Source organism: Oncorhynchus mykiss, chromosome 12 (genome assembly GCF_013265735.2).
Source record: "Oncorhynchus mykiss isolate Arlee chromosome 12, USDA_OmykA_1.1, whole genome shotgun sequence".
Taxonomy (NCBI): domain Eukaryota; kingdom Metazoa; phylum Chordata; class Actinopteri; order Salmoniformes; family Salmonidae; genus Oncorhynchus; species Oncorhynchus mykiss.
In genome coordinates this window covers 65350990-65376262 of record NC_048576.1, presented here as the reverse complement: position 1 = coordinate 65376262, position 25273 = coordinate 65350990, and the positions used below count along the sequence as shown (strand labels likewise).

The 25273-nt window shown below is 44.7% G+C and overlaps 2 protein-coding genes across 14 annotated transcripts in view; one reads left to right on the top strand and one right to left on the bottom strand.

Moving 5' to 3' along the window:
• maptb (microtubule-associated protein tau b) overlaps positions 1-6400 on the top strand; it is a 40958-nt gene extending 34558 nt beyond the window's left edge. For 8 of the 10 annotated variants that reach the window (XM_036938091.1, XM_021624585.2, XM_021624590.2 and 5 more), the window contains one exon: positions 3443-6400. In XM_036938091.1, the coding sequence (XP_036793986.1) occupies positions 3443-3655 (213 nt within the window). In that variant the 3' untranslated portion in view covers positions 3656-6400. Of the gene's footprint in view, positions 1-2655; positions 2824-3442 lie in introns of all 10 variants that reach the window. The other 2 variants (XM_021624584.2, XM_021624589.2) reach the window with 1 other exon arrangement.
• A 154-nt stretch (positions 6401-6554) lies between these two features.
• The window catches only part of kansl1b (KAT8 regulatory NSL complex subunit 1b), an 82046-nt gene continuing 63327 nt past the window's right edge, over positions 6555-25273 (bottom strand). For 3 of the 4 annotated variants that reach the window (XM_021624577.2, XM_036938090.1, XM_021624578.2), the window contains exons 3-15: positions 23223-23364; positions 22540-22632; positions 21826-21926; positions 20320-20512; positions 17654-17825; positions 16031-16222; positions 15031-15213; positions 14504-14670; positions 14231-14355; positions 13817-13874; positions 13445-13557; positions 9451-9733; positions 6555-9228 (exon numbers count right to left, since the gene is read on the bottom strand). In XM_021624577.2, coding sequence (XP_021480252.1) covers positions 8971-9228; positions 9451-9733; positions 13445-13557; positions 13817-13874; positions 14231-14355; positions 14504-14670; positions 15031-15213; positions 16031-16222; positions 17654-17825; positions 20320-20512; positions 21826-21926; positions 22540-22632; positions 23223-23364 — 2080 coding nt within the window. In that variant the 3' untranslated portion in view covers positions 6555-8970. The remainder of the gene's footprint in view (positions 9229-9450; positions 9734-13444; positions 13558-13816; positions 13875-14230; positions 14356-14503; positions 14671-15030; positions 15214-16030; positions 16223-17653; positions 17826-20319; positions 20513-21825; positions 21927-22539; positions 22633-23222; positions 23365-25273) is intronic. The other variant, XM_021624579.2, reaches the window with a different exon arrangement.

Sequence of the window (25273 nt, the reverse complement as noted above, 5' to 3'; positions counted from 1 at the left end):
TACTACATGCCGCGCCCACTGCCATTAAGGCTAGGACACCGGCAGTTGAGAGGAACGCACTTGTTTGAAATGGAAAAGCTCCTCAATAGCTACTGACAAAGAAGAACATCAAGACGAAGCAGCTGCTTTACAAGTGGGATGCACTGTTGAGCGTTACGTCCCGAGGGGTTTGTGCTGATTGTATGGAGATGGGGACAGCCGGTTAACAAGGAAAGAACAAGATGTTTGTCAGGAGAAGTGCAGTATTATCATAAGGAGAGAGTTATACTTGGAACATGGAGAGGAAAAGAGAGGCTGAGGAGGTCTAAGAGAGAGGGGGAGGAATAAAGAGGGTGAGCTTGAGTTGGTTAAAAATAGCTGGGGGGAAAAGGGGATGGTTTGTTAACGGAAAATGGTAGAAAGTGTAGGCAGAGTGAGCTGAAGGGCGATGTATCGGAGGTGGTAGGTGTGGTGACGTTCTTGGAGCCTGAGGCTGGCACCGAGGGTCAGGATAAAGAGTCTGTGACCGTAGGAGTGAAGTTTTTTTTTCTTTTTTTTTCTTTTTTGCTGATTCCTTTGAGGTTTCAGGGTGGGTGAAAACAGAGTTGGGTGCTGTGGAATCGGGTAACCAGAAAGTGGTCTTGTGATAAGTATATGTGCTTCTGCTGGTCAGAGGGAGCCGGCGCTCTGTGTTAAACGAATGGGGGGCAAGAGATATAAATTGTTTTGTTCTCAAGAAAAGGGTGCCATTGAGGAGTGAATACTGGGGTAGCGGTCAATGTGAACGCTGAGCAACTGGAGGGGAAGAATCCCGGTGTGTGATGCTCGTCGTTTGGTACGACGCAGGCAGGGCAGCGCGAGTGGAGAAACAGAAGAGTCATTGTCTGTTCTTTTGAGTTTTGATGTTGAGTCTTTACCCGACAAAGTGTTGTTAGGATGTATAACTTGTCCTGTACGAGCTTTGTGCCGACTACATTACATTATTACAGGTGTCAAGCTTATGGGCATGTGGCAGCAGTGTGTAGGAGGAAGGTCATAAGTGTGAGAAGTGTGCAGAAAGGCATGAGACATGTGTAGTATTGGGGAAAGTAGTGGTATGTGTTAATTGTAGGGGTGACAATGGGGCGGGGGGGGGATCAGAAATGTCCCGTGCGAGAGAGACATGTTGAGGTTTCCAGGGTTAGAGTAGTGCAGAAGTTGTCATATGCTGAGGCAGTGAAGAAAGTAGAGGAAGATGGGTCAAGGGGGAGGGATCCTGAGAGGAGTGGCGTGATTAGTAGATCAGTACCAGTACAGAAGGATAAACCAACAAGTGATATATGTTTCAGTAAGGTTAGATTATGGGATGGAATGTAAATTGCAGAAAATAGAGGTGGCAGCAGCTGTAGAGAGGTATTTGGGTGTGCGAGACTTGACATCAGAAGTTACAGGATGTGTTAAGTGGTGGTGTCCCGTCCTTTCAGCCTGAAGTAGGACTAAATAGATTTAAATAGTGGAGTATGGTATTTATTATTATTTGTGAGTGTAGTGTTAGATGGTCAGGTATTTGTAATTTTTTTTTTTTAAATGTAGAAAGGAAAAAATAATTAAGCTAAGTATAAGGGAGTCTAGTAGGTGGTGGTAATCCAACATTTATTGGATGCCATCCCCCGTTAAACCTCATCAAAGAGAACTCTGGCAGTTATTTTAACTTTACGGCAATGGTAATCACTACTCGGTAGTGCCACGCAAGAGTTGGGTTGGCTATACAAGCCGTAATGCTGTAACATTAACAGAACTGTGGGAAAGCAGTGCTCGGCAAGCGGGGGAGAATGACACTGTACCGGTGTTCTAGTTAGCTAGCTACTTCCCTCACCATATTGTTAACAAAACTGCAGGTAAACAGTACTCGGCAGGCAGAGTTGAAGGACACTGTGTACCGGCCCCCTTCTTATGTGGGGGTTTTCGGCAGTTGGCATCCAACTCTGGTGCATTACTGCCACCTACTGTGCTGGAGTGTGTGCCAGAGACAGTGCTAGCAGCTGCAATGGCAGTGGGCGTGGCATGTAGTAACCGCAGTCTGCAGATAGACGTTATTGTAACACATTGGTATCCGGTTGCTGAGCAACCGTGTTTGTTTGTCCAGAAGAAACTAGTCTGTCAAAATGTGCTAGCTCGTGTCTAAATTCTCAAACTAAATACTGCAATTCCAACCACAAAATTATTTTAAGCCTCAAAATACAACAACTTGCCTAGCTAACAGCTAAATATTTGTTTTTGACTTTGTTATTCATTATATTTTCGAGGATCCACATGTTCTCATGGAAAATGCTATTTCCAACAACCAATGAGCAACTCCAGATTGCTGAAAGGCCAGTCTCGTTGGCAATGACAAGGAGTGGAATATTAGCTCAAGACTGGTAACGTTATTCAGACTACCTTTCATTTTCACTCTGATTCCAAGCTGGCACTGCAGACCAATCTATTGCTTATTTTTGTTCTTTCTTTCAGTTTTTAAACAACTTTCATGTATTTCATTTTTTTTTTGTACAGACTCTTTCTTTCATTCATTTATTTTATTTTTTTATAATTTTTTCATTTGATTTATCTTGTTTGATTTGTTTGTTACGTTTCATTTGTTTTGTTTAACACCAACGCATGTTTTCCGTCCATACTGGGTGTGGTATCCATCCATAGAGAGAGAAGGGGAAGGAAGCCAAGGGGGTTTCTGGAAAAGGAGACACCTCCCTAAATAGGGAAGCTCCTATCCCCAGCCCTACTGGCCCCTCCACTGATCCCCCTCAGTCGCCCCGTTCTGAACACAGCCCAATCGAGGGGGCGTCCTGGTAAAGCTAGAAGTCTCCAGTAAGTACACAGTGTCTTACTTCAGACCAAAACCCCAAAGTCGCCAAAATTGTCCAGTCATTTGGACGGATCAAGCCACAACAGAGATACTCAACCTTGAAATGAAGGCCTATATTCCCCCTTAAAAAACATGCACGCACCCACACATGCATGCACATGTGCAGCCAAACACACACCCATTTACACAGCATGTCCATAGGACTCCGCACACTATCGAGGGAAATTGTGTACATGTAACCACAAGAGGGCATTAACACAAAGTCAAGAGCCTTTCAAACTGCAGCATCACTGGTCTTTTGTGATATGCACAACCTCTGTTCACCATTCTACATTCTGATGTCATCACATAGAAAGTATAATACTGGATTTGCGCTGATTTGACTTCCACTCATCCCATGTCCAGATTAAGCCTAGTCCTGGACTAGAATACACGTATATTGGAAATTCTCCATTTAGAATTAATTTTAGTCCAGGACTAAGCTTAACGGGAAACCTGGTCCCGAAGGTTTACACAGACACAATCCATGAATGATGCATAATTACACATGAAAGATTTGTCTCATCACTGTAGGTGCCCTTGCTCGCCATTCACTAAATGTATCAATCTCCGCTCCTGCAGATTGAAAGCCACAAACTGAGTTTCCGTGAGACGGCGAAAGCCCGCACCGACCACGGAGCGGAGATTGTCCCCGTGGAGATCATCGCAGGCGGCTCACCCGCCCATCTTCTCAGCAACGTGTCGTCCCCTGGCAGCCAGAACATGACAGAGACGCCGCCGCTATCCATGCTTGCCGACCAGGTCTCCGCCTCCCTCGCCAAGCAAGGCCTGTGATTCGACCACGTCCCTCCCTGAAAAAGCATTGTAGGTTACCAAGGGAACCAACCATGTGATAAAAAAAAAGAGAAACGAAGAGAAAAAAGAAGCGCCTCACTCACTCTCCCTTCCTCCTTGAAATTCAAAGTCGCTCGCAGGATTTTCCGACCGGGGATATCAGTCAGGGCAAAGTGGTCCGTTAATGGACAGCCGTTTATGGTCTCAATATTTAGATAGACACAGGTAATGAAAACATATACGTGAAAGAAACGCAGCATTATTCTATACCCATAAAAACACAGACAGGCCTTGTTATAAAGACATTTACCATACTTTCCATTTACAGTGCAATTAATTGGGCTGCTCAATTTGAACGCAACTTGCTCCACATGAAAATATTGCACATTTCTTTGCTTATTGCCATGCAGTGGATGTTTGAATTTGCCCATTTTAAGCCTTAAAATGTGAAGTAGCCAAAGCCTCAAATCTTTTCTCCACTAGAAAAGATCAGCTAAATTAAAGCGACACTGTACTATACCATTCAAATGATACTAAGTGCCAAATAGACTGTTGCCCTTTCGTGCTTAAAAAACTCTGATATTCCCCAGTTGAGAAATCCGCAAAGATTTATTTACGGTATAATGAAATTCTAACGTTGTCGTAAACAGTTGCTGTGATGTAATTAATAGCGTGTAAGTAAGGCAAATTGACTCTGCCTTTGAGATGATTAAAATAGACATTGTTTGTGAAATTATAAAATAAACAATTTTCATGAGAAGGACAATTACAAGTCTATTACCCAGAATATTTAACTTAAGAGTTAAAGCCCATGGCCTGTTCAAAACATTTCAAGGAGGATCCCATTGCTGAGCAATTAAAATCAAATAAGTAAACAATGAATTATGGAGTAATGGAGCCACATTGTGCATATGTCAATCAATTGGATAAGATTGCTCATTTGAAGTTGAGAGGGGTTTTTGTGTGTATGGTATAGTCTACGTGCAGATATTTTGGTGGTATATCACCAATCCTCACCAAGTTTCTTCTCAGCAGTGAGTCTGGATCTGAGTAGCTCCCCTTGATTTCTAGAACGGATATCCATTCTAGGCCATCTGATTGGTCCAGAGCCAGAACACACGTGGGTATAGGGGCGTTATGAAATTTCATCATTGGCTTTGATACTCTGATTGGTTAGAGATTATCCAATCGCTGATTACTTTGTTTTGTACAACACCCCTTATTTTGATGTCAACAACAAACGACTTGAATGATGGCTGTCTCAGACTGCAGTATGTAGGAATGATTGCGCAGCGGAATAATTCAGTTTGAGTGGTCAGGCAATATAAATGCCACTGCATACCCATAACACACATGCCTAGAAAAGTCTCAATTTTACCTGCATGAAATTCAAAGCCTGATTATAGGATGTGCTCCAAATCTCTACCCTACTCCCGAAGTGTGCACTTGCACACTCTCTTTGTCAAAGATGATCAAATGACCACCCCCTACCTACCCACAGCGCACTACTTACGACGCGAATTTTAACTAAAGTAAATATTTCTTCGCAACGATAGAGCACTCTTTTTTTTTACGCTGTAGATCTAACCTTATGTTGCGCACTTTCTTTCCTACTAGTAGCCCTATTCTGTGGATGTAAGACATATTCAACTGCTATTTACGAATGCTTGTAGATGTACCTGCTGACACCCTGCTATTATCTTTTTTATACTCCCGACCCTCACGATGTACTCTTGTTTTTGAAGGTAGTTTTTACACACTGAAGTTCTCAAGTTGACCACCACTACATGTGTGTGAATGATAATTGTCTGGCTTTCCTCCTCATTCCTCATGGTCAACATGAACATTATGTAATGTGCTGAAAATATATGAAAAGGGGGTTAAGCGGATATTAATTGTTACGATTGAAGAAATCTATTAAAGGTAAGACATGTAACTACCGAAAGCCCCAAAAATACTCAAATCAAATGCTATGTCACATGCTTCATAAACAGGTGTAGACTAACAGTGAAATGCTTACTTATGAGCCCTTCCCAACCATGCAGAGAAAAATAAAGAATACATACACAATGATTAAAGGTACCAGTACAGAGTCGACGTGCAGGGGTACATATAGGTAGGCATACTAAGACTGATATTCACGTTAGACCGTTTGAGAAAAGGTACCATAAAACAACCCTATGCACCTTGGGGTGGTGAATGATGTTCCGCAAAAGTGTAAGGCTGTTTTTTTCCAAGTTAGTATTTTATTTCGAAGCTGAAAATTGAAATGTCATGTCACTCTTCTAGTTTTTCCCATGTAACCACATACAGTAAATTAATCTGAGGGATTGGTTTACTATCCTGAAAGGACAGCATAACCGCATTGTATTCATTAAACCTTTTCTTAACTGACATTTTAAGCAAACTGGTAATTGTATTGTAATTAAATCTGTTGCGACAAGAAGGGAAGAAAGTTGGTGCAAATGATGTTTAGGACTTAATGTCATTAATTTAAGGGAAGGAAAAGGGTAATTTTGGGCTTTTCAGTGTGGTAAATATCTTTTCCCTTTTGCCTCAAAGGGAACAATGATACAAGTCAACTAGCTTCTATCCAACCCATGTCCCGTTTTTTCTCCTTTGCTGAGTTTTTATTTTGACAGTCGTGATTGTCCTTGTGATGTGCATTTTATTAATATTTGGTTTACACTGATACTTGTTGCTGTAAACGTGGATTAGGAAATAAAGTCAGTATTGGAACAGCAATGTTAAAGGTTTCTTCTTTCCATTACATTTGTGATGAGTGTTTCAAAGAATGACAGGGGTATTTCCCTGTCACACTGACCTTGTTTGTGAAATATGCAAGGGCTTTACACATGGAGAACTTACAAGCTCATAGGGAACACAAGGACACAGTTGATACAATATATTTCACTTTTATTTTGAGAAGAACACGCTGCCTGCCCGTCGGATTCGTCAATCCATAAACTTTTTTTTTTTTTGCCTCTGCATAAAGTGTTCAATATAGTGTATTTGTCGTGGCTTCTCCCTATACAATCAGGACAGCTACAGCCTGAACATCAAACACTGTTAAATTATTTACAAAATATACTCTTTTTGTACAAACTATTACATGCTAAAGGATATACCACTCACCCACCCTCATTCATCACGTTGGAAATTCTAAGTACGAAAATAGCCCAGACAATATATTGGCTTTTCAACGCTAGTCAAACCCTATTGTACATCGAAACAGTTTCTGCCTGGTGGGTCTTCCCACCCACAAGGCGGGACTTCTGTGAGGAGAAAGGGATAGGCATCGATGGTCCCTAGAAATAGAGTCCGGTTTGTTTGTCTTTCGGTCGGTCTGGACAGACAGACTCCTGTGGGAGAATTATTCACCAGGGAAGGCCTCACATTACCTCCTCGAAATGAGACAGCAGAATCAAGGAAGGTAGAGACAAAAAGGCTCAACTGAACAGTGATGTGAATGATTTTTTTCTTGTGAGGCTCAAACAACTCATGACATGATTCCATACTAGCGGTAATTGGAACAAGAGCAGGGCATTGGTTGGGGCAATCGTAGGTTTAGCTAACTAACATGTGGGTTTGACTGCTGGGGCAGAGCATGAATCAGACACACAAAGTGACCAAGTAGAAACGGCCAGGCTCAAATTGACTCCAACTGAAAGCCCTACATAGCAGGTGGGTGGGTGATAGCCACAGCCTTCTGACGTAGTGACTCAAACATAAGCCTCTTTCGAGGCTTTCTGTACAATACTCCACTTCATCTGCAGGGAGGGACAAAGCAGGGGGTGCTGGGAACTAGGGCAGCTGATGGCAGAGTTCAGTAGGTACCAAAGGAATATAACGGGCAGGATTTACCTGGACTTGTCCACCATTTCAGAACATTTTGTTTGCTCTAATGAACACAACCCATACTTAGTTTTGTTTTGCATTGTTACATGAAAATCATTTGACTTAACCAACATGACATTTGAACCCTCAATAAGACTCAAGAGCTTGAGTGATTTTAATCCAATTGTGGAACTGCATTGACAATCCAACAGGTACATTGACATCTGCCTTGTGCAATTCCAAAAACAGATAGGGACACAGGACCGAGACAAATTAGGTACATTTACATATTTTTGTCTCATGTTTTCTTTTACTATACTGAGTGACATGAAATTGCATGGCAATTATGCATTACAAGCTGGAAACATTGCATCGGATGTGAACAACAGCAACCCATGTCAATAGCTAGGGTACAGAAATGTAAAGTGGAACAAATAATGAAGGGCCTTGATCCAAGATGAAGTCAAAATACTACATTCAAAAACAGAGGAGCTTTCTTTGTAATTGGAACCCGACTGCACGCTTTTAAGTGATTTCTTGCACATTATCCAAACCAAAATCAGAAAAGCGTGAACAGCACGCACACCACATCGAAAATGAAGACAAATTCAATATGCACAGTTGAACAAAGACACCGAAATCCACTCCATTTCTATGAGGTGATGCGTCTTTTTCGGCCGTTATATTAGTGAACATATCCACATGATTATTTATTTGCTTCACTTTGGCTTGGCTGATTGAAGGATCTATTCAAACTAGTGTATGTGTAATCTCATATTGAGGGTGGTGTTACTTGCTGTGCTAATTTCATACACCGCCCCAACAACCACGTATGCCATCAGTCTGTGACGGGGTTGAGAGGAAATATATTATTAAACCTATATGTAGAAAACAACTATACCAATGCAGACAGGGAGGAAAGAAAAGCAGACAAGACATCAAGGAAAATGGCAAACTGATTACTACTACAGCTCTGTGAAACAAGTGCATAAAGGAACATTTCCGATTCTCTGGGGCTCTTTATTAAGTTGATTCAAGGGGACAACATAACAAGCTATGACAACAAGGCATTGCTGTTTTGTGTTGTACTCACTCCATTTTACACTGACATAGGGTGGTGGGGAATAGAACGCTACAAAGGTACACACACTGCCTGAGTGGCTGCTTAGCGCTCAGCCCATTGGCCCAGAAACAGGAAGCGACTCTACGTCCTGCTCATCACAAATTCAGCTTTCAGTCTAATTTCTCTCCCCATTCACTTTTATATATTTGTTCATTTCGGTGACCAAGAAAAGAAAGAACAAAACTGATTTCTGATGGGGGTCTCTGTCTGTGTTCACTAAAAACTGTGAAAGAATTTGACTGATGTTTGAATATCAAACAACAGGAGTCCATTATTCCATTGTTGATGTGGTTCTTGTTTAGAGTCTTGTGAAAGAAAAAAAGTGACGAGTCCTTTATGCGGGGAGAGCCTTCATTCATCGGTGGGAGGGTCTGGTGAGAGTGGTGGAGGCGGAGGGGGCTTTCTGCTTGCTGCTGTCGTCAGGGGGAAGCGGCGAGGGGGGACCCCCGGTGTCAGACTCCGATCTGGACGAGCCCGTCTTGCAGCCAGAGATGTGGCGCATGGTTCTGTAGGGGCGCTCCTCGGTGTTCCCTGCCTGCTCCTCAGGCTCTGGCGGCGGGTCGTTCTCCAGGGGGAAGCTCCTTCGGTCCCATGGGTGTACTGGGATGGGAACCTGGAGAGGGAGAGAGGAAACTCACGTCAGAGACTGGACACTATCACTCACTTATCAAAGATTATCGGTCTGTGTATATTTATACCCAAAGAGCTGGTGCCTACTCATATGTCCTCTACAATCTGCCAAAGTATTCACAAAGACGGCATGCACACTGATTAAACACCTGAAGTGTGTGAACGTGTGTATAGTACGAAAGTGTATGTGCTATGATGAGCCTACCAGTTCTTCGTAGGTTCCGTCAGGCGTGGAGCAGCGCGTGTCTTCATTGGAGAGCAGGCGGTAGGAGTCCCTGGATCCTATAGGGGTGTAGGAGTACCCTCCTACTGTGTAACACCCTGGGGCGTAGGGGTAGGACTGCAGGTCGGGGCTGGCCGGGGAGCAGGGGGAGGCAGCGCTGCCGTAGTCCGGCAGGGCGTGGAAGTGGGCTGTGTCCGGGGAGGAGGGGTTGTTGCTGCCCAGCAGGGGAGTGGTGCGACCGTCCGACCGGCCACTGACATATGAACTGGAAGGGGGGGAAGAGGGGAGTTAACTTGACATGAAGAACATAAATGAAGTCTTCAGCTAGACTTCAATTGAACAGAAAGGAGAACAATAGCCTTAAGTACAGAAACCTATCATCTAGATTCTAGAAGACCAAAGGTGAAATAGGAGCTGCTTATATTTTTCCTGTTTCACTGCATGTATAAGTGGGGAAACCTGTATGAGTGTGTGAATTGGATTTTTTTTTATTTTATGCATATCCCAACTCCCCGAGACACCCTCGGAGTGTGGGGTCAAGGCCAGCGATCACGGCGACGCTGGAGCAATTAGGGTTAACCTCTCTAGGGTAGGTGAGACGCTAACGTCCCCACCAGGCCAACATCCGGTGAAACTGCAGAGAGGTAACATTCTAAATACACCATTTGTTATTGTAAACATTATTGTACATAGATGTCTCTTACATTGTTTAAAAGACGAACGTCTTATTAATCCAGCCGCTGTGTCAGATTTCAAAAAGCCGTTACTGCGAAAGCAAACATGCTATTTTCTGAGGACGGCGCCACGCACACACAAGTATTACTAGCATTTTCCAACCAAGCATTAGCGTCATGAAAGTCAGAAATAACAATAAAATAAATTGCTTACCATTGAAGATCTTCCTCTGGTGGCAATGCCAAGTGTCCTAACTACACAGTGAATGTTTGTTTTGTTTGATAGAATCCATTTTTATAGCCTAACACGAAACATTTGTAATAAATCAGGAAAAGCTAAAACAAAGTCTGGGTATACAGATTTAACCGAAATTATAGAAGAAATAGATAGAGACAATAGATAGATAGAGACAGCGAGACCGAGTTGCTTCAGGAAGATGAATCTTTCAGCGAAGCTAGTTTTGACTCCCAGGTGGAAGACATGTTTCTGCATGGCGAGGATGCCATGATGGATTGGTAAGTTCTAATGCTAATGTCATTGTTTGAAATTAATAATATCAAATATTATTCATTTGAGACTTTTTGTTGTTGATTTTCTTATTTTATTTGCAATATATATAAAAAAAATCTCATCTGTAATGAAATGTGTAAAGTATACATTGGCTATACTGTGTGTGTGTGTGAGATATCTTTTTCATTTATTTTACATAAACATGGAATGGAACAGCCCACCACTTCACCATAGTGATTATGTTCCCTGTACTCTATATATATATATATATATATATATATATATATATATATATATATATATATATATATATATACACACATATGTTTATTTTATGTGTTGATACAGGACTCATATGTGAAAGTATTGTTACTGATTCTTAAAAAAAATATTTCACAGTGGCAGTGATTCTGATTATGAGCCGCCAATGTCTAGGTGTCCATCTCCCTCTGAAGCTGGTTAATCCAGCCGAACCCCCGCTGTCTCCGGCTCCACACCTACCTGGCCATCTAGAGATGTGAAGTCAGTGACAAAGAAGCGGAGGTGGGGAAGAGAGAAACCTGCAGACAGAGGGTCAAAGGGTCGTTGGCACTCTGTGTTAGAAGATGATGTGGAACCAAATCCACCAGCTTTTAGACCAAAAAGGCAGCCAGGACCTCAACTAGACATGACTGCAAAGTACAGCCCCCTTCAACTTTTTCAACCGTTTTTCACCTCGTCAGTTGTTGATTCCCTGGTGTCACCAACAACACCAATAAGTACAGGGCTAAGAAGCAGGCAGGAAAGACCATTTCCATGTCAGACCTTTTCTGCTACTTTTCAATGGTCATTTACATGGGGCTGGTGAAGTTGAAAACTAAGGGACTACTGGAAAACGTCAGCTCTCTATCAACTGCCTTTCCCCATGACTGTCATGTCTTGTAAAAGGTTTCTGACTATCTCACGGGCGCTTCACATCAGTGACCCAGAAGTTGATGGGGAGAATGACAAGAGAGGCACACCAAGGTTTGATAGGCTGTGCAAAATCAAACCTCTCTACCCCAACATCATTGAGGCCTGCAAGACCTGTTTTCAGCCCGCCCAGAACCTGTCCATCGATGAGAGGATGGTAGCCTCAAACAATACATGCGTCACAAACCAACGAAATGGGGTTAAACGGTTTGTGTTGGCTGATTCTGTGTGTGTCTACACTTGCATTTTTTTTGTTTATGAGAGGGAAAACAGTTTTGCTACCGGTAATGGACTGAGTTGGATGGATACCAGAGAGGTGGTCATGTGCTCCAGTATCCACAAGTCCTTCAGTGGAGATCACGTCGTCAGGCGTGTGAAGGACGGTGCCGGGGCATGGACCACAAAAAATCTCCTCATTCCAGCTGCTGTAAAAGACTACAACAAGAGCATGGGAGGTGTGGACCTGTCAGATGCGTTGATAGGATACTACAATGTTCTCCACCATGAAATGGTACAAGACATTTTTCTATCATTTCATTGACATTGCTTTGGTGAATTCCTTCATCCTCCTGAAGGAAATGGTCAAGAGCTGTGGACAGCCCCCCATCTCACAGCTAGCCTTCAGGGAGCTGCTCATCCAGGAGCTTGCTAGCTACAGCAAGTCCACTGCAGCACCTTCTGTCCCTTCTGCTCCAACCAGTGGTGTTCACCTGCCCAGATTCATCTCTGCAGGCATGAATGTGCCTCAGGGTAAAAAGGGCAGAGTAGGGAGATGTCATTGTGCCCTTTGTCACAGGAAATGCCCCATCACCTGTTCAGTAAGCCTCTGCTTTAGAGCAGAAAGAGACTGCTATGGGCCATGGCACCAGCAGCACAATATTGTGTAGAGGACTGAGGGTCTTCACAATATTGTAAATAGTTACCCTTATTTGTTTTTATATATATATATATTTTTTTTTTTGGGGGGGGGGGGGGATAGCATTTATGTATTTTGTATATAGTTATTTCCTTCAAAATGTATCCCTGTACCAATTTGGCCACTTGGGTACATTTGTGTGGGACACCTGGGTGACTTCATGCTCAATGTCATCTGTCCAAAACTTTGCTCAGCTATTGTTGTCATCTTATGTTCTTCATTCAAATCATCCACAGCATCCTATCTGTATGTTTGGCTGTTCTTGGTGATGATGCAGCAACAATAAAAACAGAAAACGTATGTTTATTTCCTTGTATTTTCTTCTACCAGCTCTATTGTGTTATATTATCCTACATTCAATTCACATTTCCACAAAAGTCAGAGTGTTTCCTATGCATATCCTTGCCTCTGGGCCTGAGCAACAGGCAGTTAGATTAGGGTATGTCTTTAGGCGGAAATTGAGAAGAGGGGGGGTACCCCAAAGAAGTTAAGTGCCTTGCTCAAGGGCACGATCGGCAGATGTTTCACCTAATCCGCTCGTGGGATCTGAGAACCAGCGACCTGGCCCAACACTCTTAACCGCTAGGCTATTTGCCAAGATGTTCCCTGTGCTGCACTGCAGTTCAACATACTGGACCAGGCTATTTTAGGGAGAAACAGTGCAAAAAATGTCAAGGTTCTGAGATAAGAGAATCATAATCAATATGCAGCTTAGAACCTCATCTCTGCTACAGACCACACAAAAAAGACTGATTTCTGGATAAATAAATAAATTAGAAAAACCCTCCACATACACTGCTTCTTGGAAAAACTATGGGGAGTGGGTGGATTAGGGCAGACCATGTGTGTGTGTGTGGGGGGGGGGGTCTTGAATTGGGGCAGCTCATGTTGCGGGTACGGGGTGTTTCGGCGTGTGTTACTGACCGGCTGCCTCTCCTCTTGGCGATGGCGCTGGCCGTCCAGCTCCAGCGGGAACGCTCCTGGTCCTCGCAGGATTGGTGCAGCTGGGAGAATGCAGTGTCTGTCAGGTCCTCAACCTGGGAGAGAGAGAGAGAAAGAGGGAAAGAAAGATCAGCCATCCAAGTTGGTGCTGTCAAACATTGGTTTGGTTATTACCATTAAATGTATTATTACATTAGAGCGATACGGTGAAAACGAAGCAGTTATTTGGAGGTTGGTGGCGGCTCTATCTAGATGTTTGCCATCTTTGGACAACTAAATCACTCCTGGTCTGCATCAGTAAACTACACCAACTGAGATTCTGAAAAGGTCATACCAAGAAAAAATCATTTTTACCTCCTCAATGTCAGCCTCCTCAGCGATTGGCTTAGCACAAATGTCAACCTCCTTCCAACTGCAAAATGTAAGCCAGATAATTAATACATCAGTAATTCACCACCAAAGTGTGTGTGTGTGAGTATGCGTGTTCAAGTGAGTGAATGTACAGCTGATGTGCATAGCTCTGGGCAGTCTCTCTTAGGCACAGATTTAGGATCAGCTTACAGTCTCCCAAATCATATCCTAACAATTGCTATTTGCCCTTCTGGACATATCTAGGGATCAGCATCACAGTCCCATATCCTAACCGTTATTAATCTATTAGATGGGGGAAATTCCAAAAGCTGACTCTAGATCTGTAATTAGTTTCCTGACTCTAGGCAACTTCCCCATGCCGAGGTAGACATGGCGGCCATTTTGTGTCTTGCGTACCTGGGGGTGAGGATCTCTTTGTACTGCAGTTTCTCCACGCGGGTGGTGGCAGCCACAGACATGGGGATGACGATGTTGTTGATGTCAAAGGAGCTCTCTCCCCTCCTCCTGCGGATGGGCTGATGCTGTACGGAGTAGAAGGAGAGCAGGGTCAGTCACCGTCAATCCAACTGCTAAAGTACTTCTACAAATTACTTCACCATTATTGTTTCAATCACATAGGACATGCATGGGCACAAGGCTGTACAGGCCGGCTGTGTGTGCGTGTCGTACCGGGGTGCTGTTGTCCCTCAGGCTGCTGTTGAAGGGGGTGAAGGGCATGGAGCAGGTCTCTGAGGAGGCTGACAGCTGTCGGAGCAGGGAGCTGTGGGCGGTGGTGTGGAGCCCAGCAGATAGAGACGGGCACAGACTGCCCCCATCCAGGTACAGCTTAGGGGTGTCTGAGGAGAGGTCGAGAGAGAGCGAGTATGGGGGAAGAATAAGAGAGTAGAGAAAAAAAATCTCATGAAATACACTGGAATCCTCCCGATTGATTGATATAAATCCATCTCTCAAATACTCAAGCCTTAAAAATTCAGTAACCGACACGGGATAAAATGGATACTGAATAAAGAATAAAAAGTTTAAATGATATGGAAAGGGTCAAACGTCCAGTGAAAAGCGGTGGAGGTGCTTGAGCGGTGCGACAACTACCCTTCAGAACTCATTTGAGCTGCTCAAGCTATGAGACAGGTGCTTAGGGAGAGGGAGGGAAAGATAGAGAGAAAGAGAGGAAAATAAACAGACTGTAGGCAACTTACTGTCCATCCTGTCTAGTGACAGTGAGTGTTCTCGGGGCCTCTTGCGTGCGTGGCTCTTGTCGTAGGGCCCGTGGCCCCGCTCCCCTCGGTAGTGGGGGCGGCCCTCCAGCTTGGTGGACCCCAGCAGGCTGTCCAGCTGCTGCCTGTGTAGCTTCTCTGAACGCACCTTGTGGTGGGACAGGCCTGATGAGGATGGAGCAACGGAGGGTTAGGCAGTGTGTATGTTTTGTACACACACACACACACACTGTATATTATATGAATACATTTTTCTACTTTAGCCACGACCAGTCAATATATATTTCAGATTTTGTCTAACAGTGTTAATTGACTGTAAAAACATCCTGATGAAGTAGACTCCACCACAACACTAAAGCGGTCCTATTTCCAGCCAGGTCTGTGAGTGGGTCTGCGTGAGCGTACAAATGCAACCAAAACTGGCTTAGAAACGTACATTTTAACCTTGTGCTGCAGAGCTCTGGATTATGTAACATTGTGATGAAATGATTATCAGGGTATCGTGCTCCATCCATCTGTGCTCTCTGAATAGGGTCCATGCATTTGAAGCAGAAAACTACCAAAGCTTCTTCAATCAATCACACAGAGGAAAGCGCTTTGTCATTTAGGCAGCCGAGTCACTGTATTTACCAGGAAATGCTGGGCCACACACACACTCACACCTGAATACTACAGAGTAACAAACAAAAGAAACGCTTGTTATGTAGGACTGTGAATTGTCAGGCTGGTGGGGCCTCGTACGTTTGGTGTTGTTACACAGGTATATGAACAGCCAATACCGATCATATTAAGAGCTTTGCAAAACTAAGAGATCCTTCCTATAAGTCTATAAGGTCTGCTGCGTTACACAACGTTTAAGGTGTAGAAGATTAACATGCTTAGGGACAAATGGCTATACGAGCCTTCCACGCTGGGAGCCAATACCCCTGTGCTTGGCTTAAAGTCTCAGCCTTGTTTTTTGGGGTGATGATGCTTTACTTACGGACTGTGGAGAGGAGGGAGTTGGTCATCTTGTGTTTGTCTTTGGGGGTGAAGGAGGCGGAGGGGTCGTGGGGACGTCCCACGGAAAGCTTGTGTTTCAGGGAGAGCTTCTTCAGGGGTTTGATCTTCTCCAGCGGCCGGCTGTTCCAGTGGGACTTGAGGACGCGCTGCAGGTGCAGACTCATCGCCACGTCTGCACAAACACACAGACGGAGACGGAGGGTTGGGGTTAGCAGCAGATGAATGTAAAAAAATAAATAATAATTCTATATAAGCTCTTGGCAAGAGCTCTTAAACTAGGTTGTTTATGACCTACTATGTATCGATAATTCACTGTCCATATAGTTCAGTTGATCATTACCTTTTACTTGTGTTTTACATCAAAATGGTACGTTTGTTTCTGCATATGTACCAAGATGTTCAAATAAACCTACCTACATCTAAACAGGGCACATTGGCCTGGCAAAATAGAAACAAACCACCAAACCGGTATCGACAACTGTTTAGGCATAGATACTAGGGGAACTACAGATCAAACCTGTAAAAACTACAAACCCCATCAACCGTGCACTATTAAAAAAGGCCAACACCATTGTGTGTGCCAAGCTACAGCAGCCATATTGGACCCCTCGCTACCACCTACAGACAGACAGTAGCACTGCATGGTCATAGACTGCATTGCCTTTTCAACCACCAACCATCCCCTCTTTCACCAGTTGACCTAGTTCTGACTGCACCATCCGTCTCCAGCCAGTCCTTTATACCTCATTACACTGCAGACTTTTGACGCTTTCACATCTCTCAGGCCTAGCTAGCTAGCTAGCTCCTCTCATGTGGAAAAGGAACATCTGGGACTGAGAGGGCGAGGGTGGATGCAGTGAGCAGCAGCGCTTTGACAGAGCGTCAGAGTGGATTTCTCCCTCAATCCACCAGGGGGAGGACTTCAGCAGGTTCAGACTGGAAGCTCTAGAAGCCCCTCCACCCCCGCCAACCCCCTGAGGATTTGGCCTGCTTTCATCCTGCACTCTACTTCCCCCTGCCTTTAATCTAAGCACTGGCAGGCCCATATTACAGGCGCGGGCCACAGGCCTTTACTACAGCAGTAGAAAAGTGTGGGAGGGAGCTCACTAGTGGAAATCAGAATCAGAATGAAATACACACCACATGACATGGGTGGAACAAAGCCCCTTGATTGGATTGAAGCTGGTGGTGCTGCAAGTCCTCGATACATCAAAGCTCCAGCTCAAATTCTGCCTAAAATATAGTCTATATAATGCGGTGCGACTAAGTAGTCAATACTGGATCGTTATCACATATAAACCAACTATGCTGCTCCACTACCCAGCAAACACAAGATGGAACAGCAACCTCTGTCCCTTGTTAGCCAACCCCTGGCCCTTGTTAGCCAACCCCTGGCCCTTGTTAGCCAACCCCTGGCCCTTGTTAGCCAACCCCTGGCCCTTGACCAAGGGCATGACGAGGGCAGGGCTACTTACAACAGTGAGAGAGAAGATGTGGTGCACGTAGCTACAAGGCGTACATTGTCTCCGGCTGGAGCGGGTTTGGATGTATTTTTATGATCAAACAAATTCAATCAATCCGTCAACCAACCGATCAATCTTACCGTCTGTGAGGGAGAGGATGGGGTGCACGCAGGGGTCGAACTGGGACAGCCTCTCCAGTAGAGGGCGCTCATACTGGACGTCAGAGGAGGAGAGGGTGCGGCCGCCACACGTCATACACTGGGGGTTGACCTCGCAGCCGCAGCGAGGACCCGGTACGCTCAGCCTCTGGCCCTGGAGAAGAGACGGGGATGATTCTTTAAACCTATTTAACCAGGTAGGTCTAAGGAATCGAGTGAGCGCAAATTCTCAATGCAACAAGGACAAGCGGGTAAGATCCAGACACACGGGGAACATGCAAACAGAAGGAAACCATCTCTGAAGTAGTCATGATATTCCTGTTCCAGCAACAACATACTGTTGCACATCAACACTGCGTCTAAAGTCTCTAAAAAAATTAAACATGGGTACCTTCTACAGCGCCTGCCTTCTTGTAAGGCAATCAAAATCGGACCAGATTCAATTGTTTAAGAAATAAAAACATAGATCCATAGCACCACAAGCTTAGCTTTTCCTGCCATTTACGTATAGGGTAAGCCTTTGAAACTGCGGCGGTGCTGGTTTAACAAGATAAGCCAGAGTTCCTGTTTAGTTGAACGCTTTAACAACGATCTGAAGCGCAAGGGGCTGAGAGGAGAGCTTGTTCACAGTCCGCTCCCGTTATGGCAGCGTTTCCTTTTACTGAACAGAGTACGAGTGTTGATCTGGGATAAGCTCCCCCCTGTCCAGTCAAACCTCTTTGAATTGTGTGCGTCTTGTCAGGCAGCTCCTCCTAGTCTGAGATATAACGCCGCTGCTTTAAACAGAACACGAGTCAGCGGCGTTCAGCCCTACCTGTGTCGTTGGAGACTAGCCACCTGTTCCAAGGCCACTTCACGTGAAGGAATAGACGTCTTCGGAGAATGCAGAGGTAGAAGACATCTAGTCTATACACACACACCGAGGGTGTGTTCTCTCACTATGAGAGTTTGAATGCAGATCCTTAAAATGTACTGGCGTGGAGGGCTGGTCATTCACCATTAATCCATACGCTGTAGTCAGTACATTGACAAACACGTACACTCCCCACGTGTAATCACACTTAATGCTACTACAAACACACTTGTAACTCAAGACACACACAGACCGGCATACATTCACTTTTTTTTAGCCACTTGCCCTTTGGACAAGTAGGACTGACTTTGTACTCATCTGAAAGCTCAAGTCACTTGTCCCCCGAATAATTATGGTCTAACACCATGGGCCAAAAGGGAGACTTAAAATCACTTTACAAAATACAATTATCATTATTACTACCATTCAGAGAACTGCAAAAATGTAAGCTACCCTCTGCCAATAAGCTACTTTGCATATGAAAGCCTGTCTGAAAATACAACACTGCCCCTTTAAGGCTCTCCTGGAGGATGGTTGGCTGACAAAATATTGCAACATTACACTTACAACTAAACACCGTCTTTATAACATACTTTCCTAATTGAATGAATCAGGGATCAAATAGCTACGGTTGGCTACCTCAAGCAAGGTAACTAACAAACACATGTTCATCTGCCTTGTAAGGCTAAAACATTGAGGTTTCAGTGGAGATTTACTGACAGCGTTGGGAATCATTTCTCATTTGGGCTAGGTCAAATCACACACATATTTCAACGTTGTCAGAATGACATGGCCAATGCCTAATAGAACTTTCCAAATGAGTCAGATTTATTTCTCAACTCTTTCGAGTGCTTTTGAGAGGCCGTTTAAAAAAAAAGCAGTAATTAGCTTTGGTTTATTAACACAGCCGTTCATCATTCACGACGAGTGCTGCTGGAACGTTTTTTTTTCTTCTCTTTAGGACATCGGACACTATAATGACATTAATATGATGCTTTAAGCTAAACGGTCAACTAGCCAGGCAACACCATATGGTTTTGAATTGGCTCTTTAGTTCATCCGTTGCCCATCATTATTTTATAGGCCTACCTGCTGTAATGTCTCCCTCGCTCTCCTCGGACCCAATCACACGGGAACACAGCAGGTGATGCCCGCGCCATGACTTTTCAATGACTTTCATAACCATACGAACCCTGTTTGCTGACCAAAAATATGCTATACCTGGGCAAATAACTCACTAACCAGCAAGGAATATGAACAAACGTGGCTACGTGTGGTTCTGCGCTTTGATCTCAAAAGTGATTGACATACCCCGCCTGTCAACGCAATATAATTCTATTCTGATACATTGGGAGAACAGAGCACAACAACGCATGTGGAGGATACTCTGGTCCAATTCTGACCTGGGTATTTGTTTGATAATGTGATTTGTTTTACTTGTCCATCCGGACAACAGTATTCTATATTCTGCTGGTCTGATATTTATTTTTTACGTGCACCGGACAGGAGGTAATGTCGAACCGTGAACAAATGTACACACACCAATGCGTAAAAGGACACACATTGCAGATGGCATATCCTTATAAACACACACATAACATATAGGCTATACACAGACAAAATATCAGCCAACAACTCTGTAGTTCAAGAACAGACAGTCATACTAGCAAACAATACACCCATTCGCTACCCAGAAAAACAACAACAACTGAAAACACAATATGACAATGTAGCAGTGAAAGCACACCAACAGAAAAACAATATTACACACACAGTAAAGTGCGCACACACCAACCTTGCGGTTAAGGTTGGTGAGGGTGCTGGGCCTGACGAGGCGTCGTCTCTTGCAGCTGAGGAGGGGCCGTGTTCGGGCCGACACACACGTGTCATCCTGAGGGGAGCACAGTAGCTGGGGCAAGGGCTGGTTCTGCTGCTGCTTCCTCAGCTGCTCCTCCGGGTCAGAACCATCGGGAGAGCCAGGCCGCAGGCTGGAGGGAGGGAGGAGGGACAGTCACTCATCAATGCTACGCAACACAAAAGACAGAGAAACCCTGTGAATCTACATCCACGAGCTGCTGATAAATATTAGGGCTGAGTGATTAGTGCTTTTTAAGGTCGGTTCGCTTTCGATTATTTGGGCTGAATGCTGTAACACAGAAAATAAAACAACTCATAAAAGTCCCATGATGGTAGTGACTGCCCATCATTACTGCTTATCACTTATCACTTATCACTTTAATAAAATATTTCAGTTGTGCATATTATTTATTTTTCATTTGATGAATTTATTCTTTCATTCCAGGTCATCTCATCTACACAGAGCTGCTGCCAATGCTTTCTGACAAAAATCACTATTTTGTAGTTCCTCAAGGTAAACAAGGCATACTTTTATGACTGCTGAATACCAACTAATAATCACATAGATCATGTATTTTCAGGTAGAGATACCTCGAAGCGACAGCTGCTCTCTATATCCCTCACAATCACACATTCTTCTGCCTCTTCTGCAGCAGGCATAAAAGAAACAGAGACCGAACAAGTAGATGTACAATGGATTATGCTCTTTGTAGTTTATTTACTACAATATTGGCCAGTTGGAAACTACAACTCCCTACTGCATCGCATAGTTCAGGCTGGATCTAATTTATTTCTAAAGAAACTGTGCAATGTGCACATTGAGCTCACAGAAAAACAGAACAAAATAGATTTCAAATGATTGAACTATCGATCAACTAGTTGTTTAAAAAACTAAAAATAACAGAAATGTTGGTTATTTGCGCAGCACTAATACATATGGACATTGTAGAGCTATAGACCAATGACATAAGCTGGAGGGAAGGGAGGGACAGTCACTCATCAACATTGCAATACATGAGTCCATATATTACTACTACTGATTATGTTCACTATGGATTCATGTTTTGATTGTCCACTGAGTAGCTTATTTGGTAGGTCTCAATGTGGGAGGAAACGCCCATCCCATTTAGCACTATGATGAGTGTGAATACGTATTACTTGGTGACAGAATGATTATTTAAGTGTAACACAAAGAACTTCCATTCACAGTTATGCATTCCACTAGAGGGAAAACAACAGGCTGCAGCATGAACACATGTGCTGTGTGTCCAAACCCTGTAGTATGTTTGGGAAGGACAGCGAGCAGCTGCAATTCCCACATGGACCATGTCCCCATCCACCCACCCCCTTTGTTCAGACACAGTGGTTGGCATAGAATGGTTGGGATTCCTGCAGGACACACACCAACTGGACGAGTAAGAGGGCTCATTCGGTTGTGTCGTACCTGTTGATGATCCCGTTGACCTGTCTCCCGGACGCGCACCCTTTCCTCGGGCTCGTTTCCACGGATCCCGGACCCTCCGCCCCACCGTCTGAGCCACACTCCTGGAACCAAAGACAAGGTTGGCACGGCTACCATGGAACTCCCCTTCTAAAAACACTTCCAAACCCATCCTCAACTCCATTCCACTACAGCAGAGCCCAGAACAGTTGAACGACCTCCTAGTGAATTCCTCGGGCCACAACTGAATGGATAGAAAGGTCAACGCTACTTGGCATGACAAAACAAAGACCACCACTGTTTTGGGACCTCCCCCTCCTCACCCCTTCTCTTCCTGAGATAGTAGTCCCTCCTCCCTCCCAAGTCCCGGAGGCTGGTTAGGGTTCTGTGGGCGAGTCTTGTTCCCGTCTCTCTATTTTGGGCACAGTGCCAGGGTGCCATCTTGGGTGCTGTCCTCTCTCCCCCTCTCTCCCTTCTTTCTCCTCTGAACTGGTAGGGAGGGACCACGCTAAGTGGAAAAGTCGCATTTGCGCTCCCTTTCTCTTTGATACAGTACATCATACTACAATTACTTAAGAGGATGTAGTACTAACTGAACTGTGGACATATTCACTTAAAATTAGGGCATGAATAGGATACGCGAATTGATGTCTAAGAAATTAAGACACAGGCTTGTTGAGGATCTGATTGGACAGTTACATCGTCAGACTCATTTACCTGCATTACAGGGCAACCAACAGGCTCCGCCTTCACCTCCCCGTCCTCGGGTGACACGTCAAAGAGGGAGGTCTCTGCCAGCATTATGGAACCCTACGAGAGCGCAGATAGGCCAGGGTGAGCTCTTCAGTCCTTCTGATTCATAACACCAGAGGTAACAGTAGCTTTGCACCAAAGTAACTGGTTTCGGTGTAGCCACAGACAAGGGGCACCATGAACAAGCTGTTGAAGCAATTTGCTAGAAATGTAACCAGGAAGGCTAAGATATTCCACTGGGAAATCACTGATGGATGGATGGGAGGAGCAGAGGATAGGAGTGGGGAAGAGAGTGAGGGATAAAAGCAGACAGACATGTCAGAGGTATCGAGGAGTGCAACATACTCTTGATACGAACAGAATAGAAACGCGTTCCCACTTTTCTCATCTGCCGATGAGGTGTGAGCTGAGTTACTTTGAGCGTGGGGTGCGAGAGACATGTTAGGTCACGTGACATGCTCCCCCCTCCCATGACATCATGACTTTCACCAGGTCCGCCCCCTACACTCTTGGGCTTGTTGCCAGGGCAACCCAGGTGGCTGAGACTGAGGGCGCTGACCATAGAGAAACATTGAATCACTTAAAAAAGAATAAGAATCGTAATCAGAGTTAAGACCCGGGGATGTGTTCATTGACGTGGTGCTGACCTTGTTGGAGCGGAGCTGGCGGTAGATGTCCGTCTGCTGGCGGATGCGGTACTCCAGGTCAGACACATGGGCCTGCAGCCAGTTCCAGTGGCTGACTATGGAGGCCCTATCCACCGCGTAGCGCCCCTCCGCACGTCTCCATCTGTCGGGCAGAGAGAGGAGGAGGACAGGGTCAGAGCAGAGGCGGGAGAGAAGGGGGTGTCCATGTCAGTGTGACAGCGAGTGAGAGAGAGAGAGATTGTGTGTGTGTGGGAAGTGTGATTGCTTGTATGGAGGAAGGTCAGTGAGGGTTCCGAGGTCAGTGACCAGGCCTTTCGGAATGAAGCAAAGGGGCGTCACACAAATAACACTAAATGGGGGAAAAAATGCCTCAAAAACATCCATCTAACTCCATTCACAACGCTAGCCACAGACTTTCCTTCAAGTCTAAGCCATCACACACATACGGGATGGGCACGGTTATTTGTTAGAATGGGTTAGTATTCGGTTACTTACAAGTTGATACATTTTTTTTTTAAATTTACGTTTGTTTAAAATTGTATTTAATTATCTATGTGACATTGCTACATTCCAGGGCAGACCATGCCATTTGACATTATAATAGAACAACAGCTATGAATGCGCCCCATTAAAAGAGGCACTGGTAGCCTATAGGCACTTCACACGTCCAGCTTGCTATTGGTAGGTCAATCAAAGCAGCTTTACAGTCAGAGGTTCCATGTGAAGCAAGTGAAGTGGGAGATTTCTAAATCATTGGAAATCCCCTCCCCCCCCCAAAAAAGCAAAGTGCACCACCTTTCATGAGTCACGCAAACAAGTCCCCATTGAAGTAAAACATTCTGGATATTATTTGAACAGTGAAATCAAATGCCCATGCCTAACACACATACTTCCAGTCCCCCAGTGACTGATGACATTTAGTCTAATTAAAATCGTCACTTTCTCTTGGCTCCCGAGCTGCTCGACTTAGTTTGTGTTTCTTACGTTTCAATAGCAGCAGCAGCACGCCATGTACCTAGTTACAAAACTGTAGCTGGCACCTTTCCACTGAACCCCTTCCCATGTGTTCTACACCCGGGCCTGCGCGCCTAGTAGTAGCCTCGCCTACCCTGAATGTGCTGTGTTCAAGCCAAGAGTTCCAAATGATGGAGCTGTGCGCAAAGGACCTTTTGGGAAGGAAGAGGTCTCTGAAATGAATCAAGATTACCCTCGATCACACTCTGTCCCAGGAGGGAGAGACAGAGAAACGAGGGTGGGAGGGGGCGACGGGGACAATGAGGGCAAGAAATCAGTGCAATGGGGGTAAGAGAGAGGGTAGGGAAAACAGATGAACAGAAATGGAAAAAGTGAAGGGGCATGTAGAGAGAGCGAGAGACAAAAAGAGAGGGCTGCTATGTTCTTTCTATAGAGCCAACGTTACATAACCCACTTTCCTATCAGTCTGGTGAGATGGCTAGAGACCAGTGAGGCCTCTGCTGCTACAGGCCCTCCTCCTCCACCCCCATTTTTCTCCCTCCTCCTTCTCCTCATCCACACTGACTGGAATTTAGAGGACAACCTCTCAACACACACTATGTGTACATCCCAAATGGCACCCTATTCCCCATTTAGTGCACTCATTTTGACCATGGCCCATAGGGCTCTGGTGAAAAGCAGACTACATGAGGGACAGGATGCAATTTGGGACAGGGCGCTGGTTCAATACTCTCTCAAACACCCAAACCCCTGCGGCTTTCATTCTCACCCTCTTTACAGCTATCAATAATCAATACAGACCAACCGAACAAGGTCACTTTTTGTTTAGAAGGGGCTGTGTTCGGGCGCCCAGAATCTCTTATACAGACACAAAGAGGCTTAAGCCTAGGAGGAAGACGTGGGCCTGTTTTCAGAATGTGGCAATGTAAAAATGTATTTCCAAGACTCAAATTTTGTGTCATACATTCAGATGAACGCTCCAAAGCGTCACCTGTCTACACTTGCACACACACCTTTTCATGACGCCTGGATATAAATACACCCTTCTCTCTTCACAGTTCCTCCAGAAAAAAAAG